At 33.2% G+C, this 19,562-nt stretch overlaps 2 protein-coding genes across 2 annotated transcripts in view; one reads left to right on the top strand and one right to left on the bottom strand.

Moving 5' to 3' along the window:
* The window catches only part of LOC113395392 (lysosomal thioesterase PPT2 homolog), a 266,083-nt gene that overhangs the window by 124,836 nt on the left and 121,685 nt on the right, over positions 1 to 19,562 (top strand). The window lies entirely within an intron of this gene.
* LOC113395400 (zinc finger protein Gfi-1b) overlaps positions 1 to 19,562 on the bottom strand; it is a 54,876-nt gene that overhangs the window by 17,895 nt on the left and 17,419 nt on the right. The window contains exons 2-4 of the mRNA XM_026632995.2: positions 16,120 to 16,239; positions 6,076 to 6,724; positions 5,733 to 5,914 (exon numbers count right to left, since the gene is read on the bottom strand). Coding sequence (XP_026488780.1) covers positions 5,733 to 5,914; positions 6,076 to 6,724; positions 16,120 to 16,239 — 951 coding nt within the window. The remainder of the gene's footprint in view (positions 1 to 5,732; positions 5,915 to 6,075; positions 6,725 to 16,119; positions 16,240 to 19,562) is intronic.

Genomic DNA, 19,562 nt, shown 5'->3' with positions numbered 1-19,562 from the left:
TAGTTAAATCAATAACAAAATTTATTTCTACATAAACAAACTTATCAATATGTAATGTATTTCAAAGCGCTTATCACAGATAAAATATACATATATATGTTATAAAAAAGATAATACAGAAAACCCTGCTTAAGTATAATCCAGCAAAGTAATCTCACAACAAAAGATCAAATGGATTTCCTTCTGAAAATGCAAAGAGTAATACGTCGTCAGCAGTATCCAAGTGAAAACAATGCAGGTGTCGGATTACTGGAAACGAAACGGGGCAAAAGAGGGCTGAGGACATTAATTTAATTACCCCTCTCTCTCGAGAGCATCTAATATTATGTGGGAGTGAAGCGGCCGGCATACAAATTCAAATGTCAGTTTTTCGCGTGAGAAATATAAAAAAAATCTTATAACTGATTTCAGCTATCATCCCCAGCGGCTCGGATCGAGTTACTTGTGTCGCGGAAAAAATATAAATCTGTTGATATGTTCCCTCGTATATTTTTCTGTTCAAATTGTCGGTAATATTTCATGACGCAAATAATAAAACTTTACAATTCTACAAATTTTATTTCATATTACATTACTAAAAGTAAATTTTAGGTCATACAAGTATACGTGCTAGGCTTAATATGATCTTGAAGATTTTTCTCTTAAAACATGGATGAATTGTTAATGATTTTCCAAAATAAAATTTGTGCCAGAAAAAATTAAGCAGAATTTGAGAAAATTACCAAAGTACTTATTACAATTCTTCATTGAAAAAAAAAACCAAATTTTCCATTGAAACGTCATTTACTATGAAAGTGTGTTTAAGGAATGGAAAGAAAACGCCACTAAAATCGAAGTATCTGACGACCCTCCAGAGTCCTTAATTAAACTCAAGGCACGTAGCACTCCTTGATTCAGTCCCCCCGAGGCCTCCCTCACTCCCTTCCTTATGGACCGCTTAGATTTCCACCCCGTAGGTAGTGTGGACGGAATGCTCTAAGACTTGAATCTTGTACGAATTGGTTTGAGAGATTGGACAGTTAGTTTTAGTTTTTTTTTGTTTGGCAGGATTAGTTCTATTTTTGGAAGAACGTAACTCACTGTTTATGTCTAGAATTTTTTTAATTTATAAACTCGATGTTTATAATGTAATCTGTTATATAAATAGAAATATCAGCTCTCGAAAAAGTATATATTTATGGTTATTCTATTAAAGCTATATAGATAGAGTATTTATACTAAATAAAAGTCTTACGTTTAAGCGTTTATTGGAATATAAAATCTTGGATTTAAACCTATTTGCGTATAATAATCGTTTCTACTAAGTATTGCGCCTTATGAATTCAATTAGGCAATTAGAATTCATTTAAAGAAGTCTTCGAGTGTCGTTTTGCTATTTTTAATGGCGAGAGCCTTTCAAAAGTAATCAGAGAGTTGAACGTTGAGTAGAAAACATTTGGCCCAGAAATTGCAACTTTTAAGTGTTTTATACTTTTAATTTTCATCTCAATGCCTTTTTAATATAATCGTCACGTATTTCGGATTTGATAAAAATTATATTATACTACAGACATAGCTACAAGCAATAGATCGATTTTTTATTATATTATAATTCTTATACATCTTAAACTAAATATTTCGAATAGAAACGATACAATAGCAATTAACTCAAGCGCTATAAACGTTATCCCTTAATTGCATAACATTGCAAACCAATTTCGTAAATGCTTCTGAATTCTTCACCGCAAAACAAACCACGACCAGGAAATAATGAAAAAAAAAATAACAAACAAAAAAGCAGAGAGGAAAGTTCAGCCGTTGTGTAATTATTGCGAGAGCTAATGCGCCTCTTGTTTATTCCCTGACTAATTAAGAGAAGGAAGAGCGTTTAAAAAATGCCTTACCGGCGCATTCTGAAAATCAAACATTCATGAAGCTTACTAAGGCACATTTAGATGATTTCACTCATTTGTTTCGCTGTCTATTTTTTTATTTCCCTTTAAACGTTTCCGTTTTTAATTTTCATACGCTTCACTCTTTTATAATTGATGGGGTATCACAGGGTCCTATTTTATGCCTTAAATTATTCAAAAGATCTACTTTTAAACTTTTTTATAATTGTAATCAAAAATGAGTCCCTGAGCGTTAAATTGAACACAATTAACGATTCATTAACTACTCACAACTACTGGGGAGATAATTACCGTAGTAACAGGTAGGGAAGTTCAGAGGTAACAAACTTCGAAGCTCAATTAGCGTCGAATTAAACCGGTTCGGGGAGGTGACAAATCGCGGGTCGCGGTCCTACGTCTTGACATTGACTAATCGCTCCCCATTTAATTTAGCTGGCGCAATTATAAATAAAATTTCGACGATAAATTGTATGGTGGAACATTAATCAAGAAGTTGGGACGCTGATTAAAATGCTGTTGGCGCAACTATTTGCTAACTTGATATTGTTAATATTTTACACGTGGATGGGGCGGGAATGATCGGGTGTGGTTACTAATGGGTTGGTTTAATTGTATACTTGATTAAATGCCTATAGCGAATGGCTTTCATTCTGTATGTATGTTAGAGTTTTACATATTGTGTTTAAAAATACCAAAGCATATTAATCGTTTTCTTATGTTAAATATATCCGTATTATATTTGCTTTTATTTAACTGGACCGTTGATGTGATAAGAAATACCTTATATGTAATAATACAAACTATGATCACCATCTTACAGCCATTAAGACAGGAAAAAAAATTGAGCGTTACTACTTATTTCAAATGAATTATATTATTTTTTTAATTTCGTTATTATTATTTTTATATTCCCTAATTAGTTTTGTTTGACGTCACATGGTTTGGTTTGACGTTGAAAAAACCTTTTCCTTCTATTTAATTTGTATATTAGGTCAAATAATATTGAGGTCAAATTGTATGTATAAATATATTTTTACAAACGAGAATTTCTAGAACATTCTAACCAAATGTTATACAATAAATGAACGAATTTAGATAATCCATTCCCTTCTCTAAATTATATGGAAATATTTAAATCTTTTTCGTGATTTTGGTTACTAAGATAGGTACCAACTTCACTCTAAATAAGGCTAGTATTTTATCAAAATAATTTATTAAATCTTAAAATTACAACATAAGGTTTACAAGGAGATAAAATTTATTCATCCCATAATATATCTACAAATTGTACATCTACCGTAACATGTGCCACAATAACTAACCTAACCTTAAATCTTTTGTCTCGGTCACGCGCGCTATCTAAACTATTTTCATCTCCCTCCCACCCACTGTAAAGCAATGAAAAGCGAATCTACGCCTGAATCACGGACGATAACCCCCCACCCCATCTTAAATGAACTGGGGAGCCGAGTAGGTATTTTGATAGGTATGTCGGAACCTCTCGGATCTAGAGTACTGTGTTTACGTTACATAAAAGAAATTCCTGCGATATAAATCTATGACAGTTCTTAGGTTTATTACGAATAGTTTTAACTCGAGTTCAGTAATCGATATAAGACGATATTCTTACAATTATATATTTATACTTGTGAGTCATGTGGTAAAGTACACTATACTTGCTATATATTTAATCATAAATTTAGAACCAAATTTGGTTTCATTTTAAAACATTGAACATGGTTATTTTTAATTTTTAAAACATATAATAAATAATCAAAAAATATGAAATTATTCAACATCTGTTACGGTTTTAGACTTCTTAAAAAATATTATGTACAAAACATTATATTAGGGATTATATTTTGTTCTGTGAGTAATTCATAAAAGAAAATATGAAGTAAAAAGTTACAATTAAAAATAGTTTACGATGTCATTATGTTTTGTCGATTTAAACTAAAGTAAAGATCAAATAATATTAATTATTATTAATTCAAATAAAAAAATTAATTAAATAAATTTCATTTTATTAAAACAACTAGCAAACAAATTGTATGATTTTATATACAGAATATTCAAAGATGAATTAAAAAATAAAGCCTCTAACACACAAGCAAAGTATTCTGATGATATTTATAAAAAAATGTTTCGAAGTTATTTTCAAACACGCCTCTGTTTTCAAACGTCATAATTAGACTTAATAGTAAAACATCTTATGTATCAGAGTAACAAAAATTGTTGAAAGTTATGCTTCGTATGATACTGGATTTTTTTTAAGCAATGGTACAGTCACTATCAATTGGTACATACTACCTTTCTCGTACGTATTACCTATATTACGTATCTTTAATATATTGATTTTAAAAATACAATTACTATAAATAAATATTAGTTAATCTATAAATCATGACCGCCTGGAATGGTGGCAAAGCGCAGCATTTTCCCGTTCAATCGCAATTCCGATCCTCTGGGCAAAAATGAACCAGCCGTCACCAAGTTTTCACTCTATGAATCAAGACCTTCATGAAAATAATTCTTATGTAAATAGTTTTATTATGTAATATAATCTGAATAAGTTAAGATGAAAAGATTTCTCATGCACATCGTGATAAGAATCACATGAGCTGTTTAGGGTTAAGTAGTCATCGGAGCGTTCCAGAATCTTATCCCTCGGCTTAAGTGTTAACGAAACAACGGACTATATACCACAACATCATGTATTCATGAAGGGTTTTATAAGAACACACGGTCATAGCGCTAGGACAATATAATGAAGCTAAAAGAAAATTCACACGTTTTAAAAAAAAGTTATGGTTCACTAAACTGTGAGACTAAAAACGTAACGACGTAAACTTATGAGACGCAATACAATTATAAATTAAGTGTTAAATTAAATATTAAATACAAACAAACATTCTTTACTGTATCTATATTAAGAAGATGGAGGCTTATAAGGTCGAGATGAGGTTAAAATTGTTACATCTGATAGTTGATACCTGAGCTAAATGAGATAAATCATGTCGTGCAACAATTTTTTGCCGAACCGGAATACTTTGTATTGCTATGTTCCTGTCTTGACCTTTGGTCGTTTGATGAGTAAGACGGCCAATTACAGGCACAAGAGACATAATGGCATATATTCTGATTGGTGGCGCGTTATGAAGTCAGTGCAAAATGACGGTTTATGAAACTGTTATTACTTATAGTGCCAGAGTTTATGGTTAAGGTAAGTTTAAGGACAACGGGAAGATACTGAACTTAATTGGAATAAAGATTACTCATTTAACTTAACTTACTCTACTTTTCTGGAACAACTAGTTGGAAGCGCGGAAGCTCTGTATGTATCAATAACGCAATCACCCTCTAACGCGCCGCAAACTCCTCCCGTTCACTCCTTCGCGATTATTATAAAACGCCCTAGCTCATCTTAGGTGTTAATGTACATTAATTATGTGGCGAGGGGCGCTAAGATGTTGTGACAGAGGTGCCGGTTTGAAATACGCCAGTACTTTAAATGGGAACTTAAATTATTACCTTCGTTTAGTTTAATCCCATCATTTTAACATAGTTATGGTGCTTGGAGTTTTAAAATAATTCATCACATTAAAAAAATAACCAATAATATGGCTATGATAAACATAAAGTTGCCATACTATAAATATTAACACACCTAACATCGACTACTGTCTTTTTATATAAAAAAATACGCCAATTTCCAAAAACATTTTGAAAGGTGTTGTGGGGTTTTTAATTTTAACTAACATAGGTGTCAGCTGAAGTCACCTTCTCTATTTTTGTATTGCTATATAATACATACCATTATAGTAAAACCAAGTGACTTACCAGTATGAATGTAGGTGTGTTTTTTCATGTCGGATTTTTGGTGAAACCGCTTGCCACAGTACTGGCACGGGTAGGGCCTGGTGTCGGAATGTATGAGTAGATGGGTCGACAGCGTGCTGGACCGTTTGAAGGTCTTCCCACACTGCTTACATTCGAAGACTTTTTCTACACTGTGGACAGCCCTGTTAAATAAATTAAGATAGTAAAGAAATACTCTTTTGTAACATTTTTTTTTTCATATGCTGAAACATATGCTAAGTAACTTGTCTTTAATGTGAATTAGAAATTTATCATAAGTTAAAAATAAAAATACTATACTGGTGATAAGAAAAAAAGCGCTCACCTATGTTGGCTAAGGCTGATTTCGTGGCCGAATGTCTTGCTACACAGTTCACATGCGAAAGGCCTCTTTCCGTTATGTGATCTTCTGGCGTGCACTTCTAAACCGTGCGGCGTACTAAACATTTTTTCACACTTAACACAAGAATAGACATCTCCGATGGGTAATGGTCTTGATAATGGACTTGGGGCTCCAAGAACTGCCGCACGTAGTCTTAATAGCTCTGGTCCAGCCGCTTGGACTGCATGAAGATATAAATTACTATAACCGCCCCAACCTGGAAGTCCCAAGCTACCAGCATCTCTAAGAAATTCAGCGAATGGTAATGGCGGATATAGGAAAGGTCTTTGCGGCTGCACTCTCGGTGCATCTGGTCTTAATAAAGCACTCACGGAAAAGGCTTCTGATCTCTTTAACGGTGGTGATGAATCAGGTGGTCGTCTAGGAGACGATGGCGGTGAATCCACTTCCAGTTCGGGAGAGGTCGAACGAACAGATCGCGGTGAATGAGGCGAAGGTGCCCAGCATGGACTACCACAGCGTGACGTAGGGGATACCCCTTCTGCCCTCGAGGTTTCATTATTGTGTGATTCATTATCCTCCTCATCTGTCCTCTCACCTACCAGTCGGTTGATACCAAACTTAATTTCTTCTGTAAAGAAAATCACAATGGTTACACCTGTTTTATCATTCAATACATTGTTACTACATTCGCAAAGAGCTTTGTCTTCAATTCGAAGTTTTATTACGAATGTATGAACTACTTGTACGAAAATGTAACAGAATGCTCGATATGTTTGGAGCGGGCGCTTAAAGGGACACAATGCAATTCGCTATTGTTTGCTAAAAGATCACAAAGGACGCTGAAACGCCCCTAGGCCAGTGAAAAAGCGCAGGTGCCACACTTGTCGCTCCGATGAAATGAGCCGTATCATGTCGCAGCAGCAAATTGACTTTCATCTATTCTACCCTCGCCCAACCCCAGTAATTAACACGTCGGGTCGGAGGGACCCCAATCTTTTTTTACAATTCGCTAATCCGCGGGCGCGAGTAAACGAAACTTTATCGTTCGACGCTTACTTTATTTGGTTAGCTATTCATTGATTTTTACAATTTACGATAGCTAATACTTGTTAATTTATGAAGTATTTATCAGTTGATGTTGTTTAATCAAGTAACTTTTAGCATAAATATTAACTAATTCTTTGTTTTTATATGAATATAATTATGTCCACGTATTTTTAAGAAATTTTGTACTAATAATAAATAAAAAAATATTAAAAAAAAATGGATGATATGAAAAAAACTAAAGAACTAAACTATTATATGCCAGAAAACCAATTTATAGTATTCCAATATTAACTCTAATAAATAATCCGCAGATCATCAAGAAACCATCAGCGCGGACTCACGCTGTCCAAAAACAAACATCCATCTCGAGACGAGACAAGTTACACTAATGAAGAGCGACCCCTATATCTGAAATTCTGCAGCTGTCGTCATTCGGAGCGGAACCAATCGGCCGAATTCGGCAATGTTCGCGATGACTTAGTCCCTCAAACAATTTACGCTTCGAACTTTTCAATAGTAGCAGTTTAGGGTTGCCCCCGTACACTTGTTTGTTTGTCCCCTAAGCGACACGGTTTTATTGCCCCATAGTATTTATTACATATTAATGGTTATTTGGATTCATTGTTCCGCCTCGACAGTATGCTCGAATTCATGGCCTTGCGAAATATTGAATGGGTCGCTATTCAGGGTAATGGGGTGAACTGTAAAGATGGTTATTATGAGCTCCATTGTGTACTGTTTTGTAATAAGATAATTTAAGTTATTCAAAGTTTGGACTATAATGGTCAGGTACTTCAGTCTTTGTTCAATAATTTTGCAGTAACATTATGCAATATCGATCATTAATTTTTAAACAACTGCATACATATAATCCTGGATTGTATATTACGAACTAAGATTTTATTTGTTTTGATGTAAAACTAGAGGCGCTCAATAAAATGAATTTAATGTTTGCAAATTTTATTTATATATTAATAACATACATCAGTCAAGTAAAGATAAATAAATCTTTTTTAATTAATTTTAAGATAATAATTCACAAATATATATATAAATAAATATTTCACGAATAAAATTTTGTTAGAATTTGTACACAACAAATATCTATACTTCAGTATGAGTTTCGGTTCAGTAGGATTTATCCAAATCTGCTTCAACATTTGATCCTCATACTAATAGCAAAAACATTTTTTTTCCTGAAAACGACAAGCGATTTAAATATACAAAACGGTCTTTCTCATATTGAACAACCAACAAGGATTATGCAATCGGGAATATTGTTGCCCCACCAAAAACAAAAGCGGTGATGTTCACAAGCCGTGACTCTCACCCAAAACCCGAAGCAACTCCGAGCAAGCACCACTGAATTCATGTGCTTAATTTATATTTATAATTCATCTGGTACTCGGTGGTGTAGGAAACCATCGGGAGGAAACCTACATGTGGTGGATGAGAATCTGCCACAGGAGCCACCAAATCGCATTGAAGCAGCATACTGGAGTAAGCTGCGAACCTTGTACATAGGAACGAGTCCTTTATCCACCAGCAAACCATTAATTTGCCGTTACTTCTCTGCGACACATTAAGTAAATACTCCATGATATACTGGTGAATGACTTCGTTACTTGTTGACTTCTTTCAAGTACTCTCCAAACGAAGCACAATCTATTTAAGGCTTTTAAAATGCAAACGAAACTACCGTTTAATTTTTATCCAAACAGTGCATTAGCATCATTACTGTCCACCTATTTGCAGACTAATGCAATTTTAATTATAAAAGGAGCGGCCACAAATTACACGATGCATTCTATGGCATTCGAAAAAAGAGGTTTTATATAAATAAATATTTAATGTACGAATATAACAACTCCTTGTTTTTAATTGCTTGATAAGATATTATTTCTATTGTATTTATAGTAACGTCGTATGTAACACAATTTTTTATGAGTTTAACGATAAAAATAGCAAAGGTTAAAAAACAAAGTAACTTACGACCTTTTACAATAAAAGTTGGATATTTAGAATAAAATACATATATGTTTTATGTTAATAAACATTATTTAAATAGATCAGATTAATGTTAGTCTTCTAGTATTATCGGTATTTGATAAAAACCATTAAAAATATTATAAAGATTAAAAATGTTATATAAATTGTTTGTCCTTTACATATTACGGAAGATCTGATAATTCTTTGTTAAAACGTAGTTGTTCGGATAAATCGATCAGCGTAATAATACTATCAAATAATAAACAATATAACGGTTTTGAGCTTTGTGCTAACCCGTCGGGGTGGGTACCACCCACTCATCAGATATTCTACCGCCAAACAGCAGTACAGTTACCATGTAACTTCAGGCACAAGTTGGTGGCACAATGTTAATGGTTAATATTTCTTACAGCGCCATCGTATATGGTGGTGACCAACAACCATCAAGTGGCATATTTGCTCGTCCGCCTATCTCATATAAAAATATCATTATCAGCTAAGAAGTATCGAATTAAATAACATAGCAAAGAAGTTATATACCATCCAATACAATATATAAAATATTTATAATATTAATTATTTGAATTAGGAATTAAATAATGCAAAGTCACGTCACAATCGTTAGTCAGGATTAGAGGTTGTTATTAAATGTTTAACAATGATCCCGACTTATATGGGGAGCGTGTCAAATTTCATTTTTAATAAAGTACGAGTGCTTGGGGTCCATCGGACCCATATCGATGAGTTTGGTGTTAGAAATTTTAATTGCATTTCTAGTTGTAAAATTATGATTTATAATATATATATATGAATTATTTAATTTCAAATAAATTTATTTGTTTTGTAATATAATTTTTACTTCCAAAGAGTCAATATGGCAAAGAGTCATTCTTAATATATTTATTTACATAAGAATTTTTCACATTAAGTCCTTAAATATATTATAAAAATATGAATTAATCATAGCGACTGTATAATTTTGACCGCGTGGAATGGAGGCAAGGATGCTAACAGCATTTCCATGCTGAATCTCAAGCTGATTGTGACGTCATCTTAAGTATTGTAATTAGAATTGTCGTTGTAAAGACTGTATTCTAATTAGTAAAAAGTGTATTGTAGGGTTCTTCTTATATTGGATTTTAAGAATAATTTTTTAAATTATATGTTATCATTGATAGTTTAATGTGTCGTTTACTAACCACTTCTTTCTTATATTGTAAATTGTAAGTAAATATGAATTTGCTTAACCTACGAAGCAGTAGTATCAATAAGTAAGTGTAATGCTTAAGCATATGTATAATTTTATTTTCAATAATTATTTATACACGAAATGTATAATATCTTCGTTCACAACAGTTTTTCTTTTTACCGGTAGCGCCATTTAATATATCTTTATTGAAAAGGTCAAAAAGTATCATTGTCAATACCACTCGAGATTAGCTACAATAATTAAAGTCGATTACACGTGACAGTTTTAAAATTCATTCAAATACACAAAAAAAAAAAAACAAGAATAACATATTATATATAAAATCGTATAATTCCCGATAACTTGATACACTTATAATTATTTGTATATTGCGCTATCAGAGAATTTATAAAAATAAAATACGTATAAATCAAATGTTATCATTCGTTTTTAATGTCTTTTATCATTCGTAATAACATTCTAAATCCCATTTATCGATTTGGATTAACGAAATCATTGATCGTAAATGACGAAATATGTTCAATAAATTATACAGTATTGTGTATGTGTTGTCTTTTTATAAATCACTCACACATTTACAATTTAATCCTGATTGGAATCGAACGTGCATTTTCCTCTTATGGATATCCGACTTGAACACTATTAAGAAGGATATTGTAATTTGCACTGTTTGTATTTCGAACTGTCGATAGAATCGTCTCGAGCGTATGACGTCATAATAAAATGGCGAACAGCGCCATACTGTATTTTGTCAATTTGAAATCGATTTATATTTCATACAAGTATGAATATATGAAAATATGATAATGTATGTTTGTCACGTCAAATTTTAAAACGAGTAAAAGCTAATATTATAGTATTCTAGCTTTAACCCGCCCTCTTCGTTTGGCATTAAATAAAAAGGATTGACGATCAACGGAATTCAAAGAATTAATAGAGTTTAACCATCTACGAACGATTGCGCGTCGACTGGTCAGTCTCATACCGATAAGTTCTGTAGTTAGACATGACTGTCGCTCAAAAAAAGCATATTATTTATCCAAAGACCATAGACGTTGTATATTCTGGTAAAAGTTTTATGTATATTGGTTTAGTTGATTCCAATTAGACATTACAATAAATGTTTTTTATTAGTATTTTTTTCTTTAATATTATATGAATTAGTACCTTATTTATCTTTATATGTTTATAAACTTGGTCAGCTATCCTTGAAACCGAATCGATACGTTAGAAACGTAATAAAAAACGAAAACAAACTACCATTATCGTAAAATCATAAAAAAAACAAATCCTCTTTAATCAGTTTACAAAATTCTACACGCATTCGTCTTTTGTTCACGGTACACCGAAAATCATGCTTATCGTAAACCTCGGGTCTAATCAAATGGATTTCTTATTTAATCCTCTCACTGGGCATTAATCAAAGTTATATTCTGAAGGTCTGCGCAAGATTACCGCAAAACTGTATCTATATGATCCATTTATCTGTACCGTTTCGCTCAGGAAGTGACGTAATAGCAATAAACCCGAGATTAAAGCTAATATTTAGTTGTAAAAATTTATATTGTTTTGCACTAAAACCTTGATAAATACAAAACACTATTTCTACTCAGTGCGTTTACTTAAAACCGAGTTTTAATTAGTGTCTAAAAATAATAATGAATTATGTGAAGATTTAAGAGGTTTACTTGGAGATTTACTTTTTTTATGGCATTAGTTGGCGGACGAGCATATGGGCCACCTGATGGTAAGTGGTCACCACCGCCCATAGACGAAAGCGCTGTAAGCAATATTAACCATTCCTTACATCACCTATGCCCTACCAATCTTGAGAACTCAGATGTTATGTCCCTTGTGCCTGTGATTACACTGGCTCACTCACCCTTCCAACCTGAACACTACAATACAGAGTACTGTTATTTGGCGGTAGAATGTCTAATGAGTGGGTGGTACCTACCCAGACGGGCTTCCACGAAGCCCTACGAACAAGTTTTAATTGGTGATAGGGAGTCTGGGTAGGTACCACCCACTTATCGTATACTCTACCGCCAAGCAGCAATACTTTGTATCGTGGTGTTCCGATTTGAAAGGTGAGTGAGCATGCAACTACAGGCACAAGGGAAATAATAACTTAGTTCTTAAGGTCGGTGGCGCATTGCCTATGGTTTATATTTCTTACAGCGACTATGTCCGTGGGCGGTGGTGACCATTTACCTTCATGTAGCCCATTTGCCCGTTCACCTATCTATTTAAAAGGCAAGGATCGCAAGACGCTTACGAATTTAGTTAACGTTTTTTTGGTAACGTAAAAATATTATTTAATACTAGCCGATCATGAGACTTTTACGAGTATTATGGGTCTGCCCTCGTGGATCGTAGCGTTTAAATAATAATCCATAACCTTTCCCAATAAATGGGCAAACGCATTTTTCATCAAAGCGGTCTGGTAAATCCAAAGAAAGAGCATTCGAACTAACAAACTATTGAAGTTTTTAATATTAGTAGATATGACTGAAGCAGCGATTGTAATACCTTAAAATAATTTGGCTAAATTTTGATATCAAATCATTTCTATTATATCTCTGAAATGAGGCGTCACACACTACGTCACTAATCTCAATCTCCTACATCAGTAAGACAAGCATTTGCATTGACAGTTTTGGTGATATGTGAGATAAATCAGGTCTTAGCGGCGACATCAGACGATCTTCAAGTGATATGGAGTGCGGGATTAGGTTCACGCCCTGATCTCTGGCTCTATCAGCGAATGCTACGTCATTGATATTCTTAAATCCTAAAATCGAGGGTCTTGATATTTGCACTTTTTTTCGGTGATCATATAAATTGTTAACTATTTCGGCTAAGAATTTCATCAAATATTTTTTGAAATTAAGTATTATTATTGTTAATAGGGCAACACACTTTGTAAGTGATTAACGGGTATAAAAAAAATATTTTTTTCATTAACAAAATAATATTAATAAAATTTACATTTTACTTTAGAATCTATAGGTACTCGACTTGTTTATGAATGTTTAATTAATTATTGCAAATATAAATCGTAAATTAAGTTCTAGAAACAATACATAATTTATATAAATTGGTAATATTTCACGACAAAATCTACCTAAGTGGCAAAATTTTAATTCTGCCTTTCGAGCGTGATGAAACGACAAACACAACTTTCTCATTTTTAATATTAGTTTGATAAGATTTAATCAGAGGTCGTGGTTCCTACACTATCTCGGCGGCACCTTTGTGTGTGCCCCGATTTCTCTTCAATGTTTCCACGAATTATTTGCTGAAACAATAGCACGGTTCATGTTTGTAGCACTAAACAATTTAATGATTCCATTAAACATGAATTTAAGTACTCTTAATGACTGTGTCATAAGGTTGAATTTGGAATTGTAATTATGTATTCAATGGTATATTTAAGTCTGTTTGTTTGTAAACATTGACGAAATGTCGCTCGCGGCATCTTTGAGATTAAATTCTGCCTCAATAATCGTTAAGCGTGGGCCTAGATTTGTGATTATCATCACTTAACAAGGTTTTGGTCTTAATGAGTTTTCTCAACGTGTGTTTACTTCGTAGTACATTTTCATATAATTTAGTTTCTTCACGTAGTGACAAAATAGTTAGTGAAGCTTAGGAACAGATAATATATATTTTTTTTATGATATCGGTAGGCGGACGAGCAAATGTACCACCTGATGGTAAGTGGTCACCACCGCCCATAGACAATGGCGCTGTTAGAAATATTAACCATCACGAATGCGCCACCAACCTTGGGAAGTAAGATGTTATGTCCCTTGTGCCTGTAGTTACCCTGGCTCACTCAGCCTTCATAACCGGAACACAACAATAATAAGTACTGCGGTTTGGCGGTAGAATATCTGATGAGTGGGTGGTACCGACTCAGACGGGCTAAAAATATTTTAGATCTTAATTTAATATTATTTATTAAGAGTTATTATATATATTAATGCCTTAAATTAATTCCGACTTAAGCGGGTTTCTAGTCGCAACATATTTTCATTAAGGATCAAGTATGAGAAAATTTTGAAACTAATTTGCTCCGGCTTGGACCTAAAAATACTGCTTCTAGAAAAACTGTTACTACCACTTAAAACATTAGGTTTCATAATAACATTATTCCAGTTTATTTTATAAAATATCCAAGAATGCTGTATACATTTTATAAATGAAACCATACGTTTTAAGAAGATTGCGATTCCTCTCATTAAGAGCGTCAAAATCACGTCAAGCATTACTTTATAAGCAATCTAAACCAGATTAGTTAACAACAATGAGATACGTACGGATCTACAAACTCAATTTTTTAGTCTTTGAAAATTATATACTTAAGTAATTTTAATTGCGACAAGTAAGCCAATGGTTCCAAGAAGCGACAGTATACCGGAACAATCACGAAACCCTCAACAATTCATGAGGCACACAGAATTCAATTGTCATAGCGCTAAGTCACGCGAACTTTAAACAAGAGGATAATGTAACTTTGCCGACTTGGCCACACTTGGCCAAACAGAAACGTGAATAACAGGGCAAATAAAATTGTGGGGCGATGTCGTGACGTTGTAGCCACTTGGCAAATATTGACGGGACTTGGCGTGCACGAATGGACAACATTTGATTGATCGAGCATTATAGTCACCTTATGCTTCAGAACTGGACTTGTAATATATCAGACATGCAGGCTAATTTAATTTAAATTAACAATGGTTTCGAGGGGTGGAATAGATTAATTTTGAGAAAATATACAATACAAGAATTAGATTTAAATTGTCATTCAAGTATAGGAATTATTGTTTGGGCATAATGTTTAAAGTGAATAATAAAATAGAAACAGTTCTCGTAAACGGTCATAATGTTAGACAATCCATACATTTCAAACACGACGCAACGTTATCTTGTATACTAATGTTTGCTTACAAGGGTACACATGTCCAAATCCGATTTACAACGTGCCAAGACGAGGGCAGAGGAGAGTCAGCAAATAAAGCTAATATTTTGTTTTGACGACAATATTACTTTCTAGCCGGAATCTCGAATCAAATTACCGTTTACCCCAAACGATATTTGCATTCCTTTTTCGCATTTACTCGCTATGATGAAATTAAATAGTAATAATGATTTTTGAAAGAACACGTAATAGTTTAAAAATGTTCGTAATTTGTACACAAACCGTTGTTAGTTATGTACTTCGTAAATTAGTTACATGATGTTCTATGTTCAAAAATACATTTTTTTGTCAACGATCCCCTTATCACCGATATCAAAATTTGTGTTCGATATATGAATTACAACCATCATAACACGAACGTTTAAACTGTCGATATTCATATCGATATCAGCTTTGTCGCTGCCGCCGGCAAATCAGAGTCATAAAACAAACGTAATTTTGCCGAGCGATACGCGCTGTCGGTCTGATAAGATATGTCAGCCCAAATCTGAAGCCGTGGGATTTGACGCCCAATGTTATTGGAAATTCAGCGAGGGCCTACGTGCTTATGAGATTTTATATTAAACATAGAAGCCTTTGGTCGCCGATGGGTGTGGTTTTGGCGTTGTTAATAACTTACATTGCTGATATTAGATTTTTTTTTTTTTACATTACATCCTCGTTAAATATAATTCTGATATGAGCAATGACGCTAATGTAAAAATATAGACTCTAATAAATATATAGCAAAAAGTTCTTAATATGTAAATTATTCTACATACTACATGTATGAAATATACTGATATCGTACCTCTAATGGGGTAATTATCTATTTGTTGCGGTGGTGAAGCTATACGAGGCTCGTGGCGCGTCACAGGCGACCATAGTGACTGGCAAAGACCGTTTCGAAGCGCCTCGCTCGCTGATACTCCTGAGAACAAATAAAAACAAACATGAAAATATATCCCTGATTAGTTGTAGTCCGTGGCTTCGCTCGCGTTTTATACAAAACTAGCCTTTGTCCTTCCTTGGAGATCAAAATTGCTTCATACGAAATTTCATCATAATAGTTTCAATGGTTTGGCCGTGAAAAACCAACAAACAGAAAGACAGACACACAAAGTTACTTACGCATTACAATATGAGTATAAATTAAGTAGCAGATTGTGCGTTTTTTTAACCTAACAAGAAGACCGTCTTAAAAAGAGGGACCTTTAGCTCAACTGCAGATTAGCGGATACACTTGGACTAAATTACTTCGAAATAAACGACCATCGAAAAAATACCCCTGGAAAAAAGGTTATTGACTCACATTAGAATCTGTGACCTTCGCTTATAATCCTCCCGGAAATCCCACTAGACGTTCATTAACACTCTCGTTTGACTCGAAAATATTTAATGAATCAACTTTATTCAAACGATTAAATAAACGAAATTCATACAGAAGCCACTATAATGAGTCCTTCCGTATTTTTCATCCAACAATTAAAAGCAGTGAATCACTCAATTTTATATGGGTGGGACTTGAGATTAGAGCAGATTACAACTTGTTTCGTATGGATTACAAGCTTGATTATCATCAGTACTTATGACATATGCACTTGTTATAAACTAACAAAATAAATTAAAATTTTTAATACCAAAAGGACGTATATCTATACCATTTTTATTCGTTAAAGAATGTTTTTTTACAGCGAATAAAGTATCCGATGTTATTTGTGATCGTCTGCCGTATCGGTGAGAACAGACAGTGATCCAGGGTAAGGAGTGAAGAGGTATTATAAACACCGGTCATTATTGGCGTGATATCAATGACTTGCAATTTGGTATGCAGGAGTATTTCCATTAAAGGTTTTTGCAAATATATAGTAATTGTATGAGTTATTTTATTACTATCGTTTATCACTACAAAGTATAAAGAAAAGTCGCTTCCCACTGTCTGTCTGTCCCTATGTATGCTTAGATCTTTAAAACTACGCAACCGATTTTGATGCGTTTTGTAATACATAGAGTAAATCAAGGGGAAGGTTTATATGTATACATGCATAATATAGTAGAGAAACACTGATAATTAAAAGATATTCTATAGTATGATTAGTATCAGCGTTGCACCCGTGCGAAGCCGGGGCGGGTCGCTAGTTGTAAATAAGATATTACTCGATAGTACATACATCTTTGATGCTAATGATTGCACAATGACGCACAGCACGAAGCTATCCAAAACAAATTTATGATCGAGACCCTAACTCGATATTTGAAAAAATGCTTATAAAAAAAAGGGGGTTCAATTCAAAAGTATAGTAAATATAGTGATGATCAAATGTATATTATTTATTATTTCCTATAAAGCATTATACAGCTCACAAAAAAATCGATTCATTATCAAAATATTTTACTACCATTGATAAGCTTGGATAAGCTGTGATTATTAAATCATTATACAAATTTACGTGACATTCTTTATAAGTAACGACCGAATAATTACAAACAAAAACTCTATCGAGGCGCCTATCTGCCTGTAAAATTATACCACTTCAACCCACAAAATGCAAGAGTGGTCAATTCATCCTTGTGTTTTCCTTCATCGCCGAGCGCGAGATGAATTATAAACACAAATTAAGCACATGAAAATTCAGTAGCGCTTGCCTGGGCTTGAACCCGAAATCATCGGTTATGATACACGCGTTCTAACCACTGGGCCATCTCGGCTGAACATAACATATTGGTTTCTAAATATTAGAATGACGTATTGGTCACTGTTAATCATGTCACGGTAAGGTAAAGTTAATGTTGACCATTTACTTAAACAAACAATTAATTCATTCATTCATATTCAAATACTTAGAATTATAAAAATACTTTCTTATATGACTTTATTATATTATTAAAATGTTACGTGCCTTAATATCACATGAAGCGGTTATAACCGGTCGTAACTGGTTTGATTCGGTCAAAAATATATAAAAAAGAAACCGTAAGCGGTAAAATATTTCGTTCATGATTTTAATTAAAAACGATGAATTCCAATACGTGAAAAATTCAAAGATAATATTATTATCGGGACTCGGGACGCAGTTATGTAATCACTGCTACGGACACGCGATAACCGTCACCGTAACATTTATCGCGTCCAATTGCGTGTAATACCCTGTATTTGATATAGGATAATGTCAAACGTATTCAATTATGTCAAATTCAAATATTATGATTAATTATTTCAAAATATATATAAAATTTGCATTGTGTATAACTACACCCCCAGTGGTGAGACGCGTAAATCGTAATCGAAGATTATGGCCAAGCACCATTTCATTTCCATACTCTGAAATTGTGTAATTATCATACCAGCTAATAAAGGATAACATTGTTATATATCGTAAACATTCCGAATAAAATTCTGCCAATGTAAATTATCTTATAAAATTTAGAATACTTAGTCCAGCAGTGGAATATTTATTGGATGTTTAATATTTTAATAAATCAAAATCAATATATTCTTATTCAAGTCGGCTCGTAAAGGCACAAAATTTGAATCGGCATCTTAGTTTTGAATTCAATGTAATTGGTTTGGAAAGTAGATTCTACGGAAAAGAACCGGAATAAAACTCAGTACCACAATTTTTATATATCCTGCTTGGAAATCAAGAAATACTAAGTCCACGCTTTCTTAATTTTAATACAATCTTGTATCGAGTAATATACCTTATGTATCAATGTTTTTTGACATGAGCTTTAAATTTTTTAAATAGCCTATTTGAATTAAGAATATTTAGATTTTTTTCCAATTAAAAACATATATATACATCATCTCTATATACATTGATTACAACTAAATTTCTCAAGAAATATTAGAAAAGATTTATCGAGTAACGGACGGACATTTCGAAACAGGATAAGGATGATAAGAGCAAGGACAATCAGTGCTGCATCCTCGAGGAAGAGACCGATTCGATGGCGCCAGCGCGGCGGCCTCGGGCCACTAATGTAGCATTATGGTAGTGTGACTTTGAAGTTCACATATTTAACTGACACGGTTTATTCTTTAAAAAATTGTTGAATAAAAATTAAATTATAATTTTAAATAAAATCACATAATTTTAATTGTGTTTGTCGCAAATAATGAATACTTAACAAATATATTGGTTTAAATCAGAATTACTTTCGTTATAATGAAATTGTACTTGTTTCGAGTGAATTCTTAAATTACTGTGTAACGATCATTAGTTACATAAAATGCAATATTAGACCAAATAG

The sequence above is a fragment of the Vanessa tameamea genome, chromosome 4 (assembly GCF_037043105.1).
Source record: "Vanessa tameamea isolate UH-Manoa-2023 chromosome 4, ilVanTame1 primary haplotype, whole genome shotgun sequence".
NCBI classification, from domain to species: domain Eukaryota; kingdom Metazoa; phylum Arthropoda; class Insecta; order Lepidoptera; family Nymphalidae; genus Vanessa; species Vanessa tameamea.
This window is presented reverse-complemented; position numbering and strand designations above follow the sequence as displayed.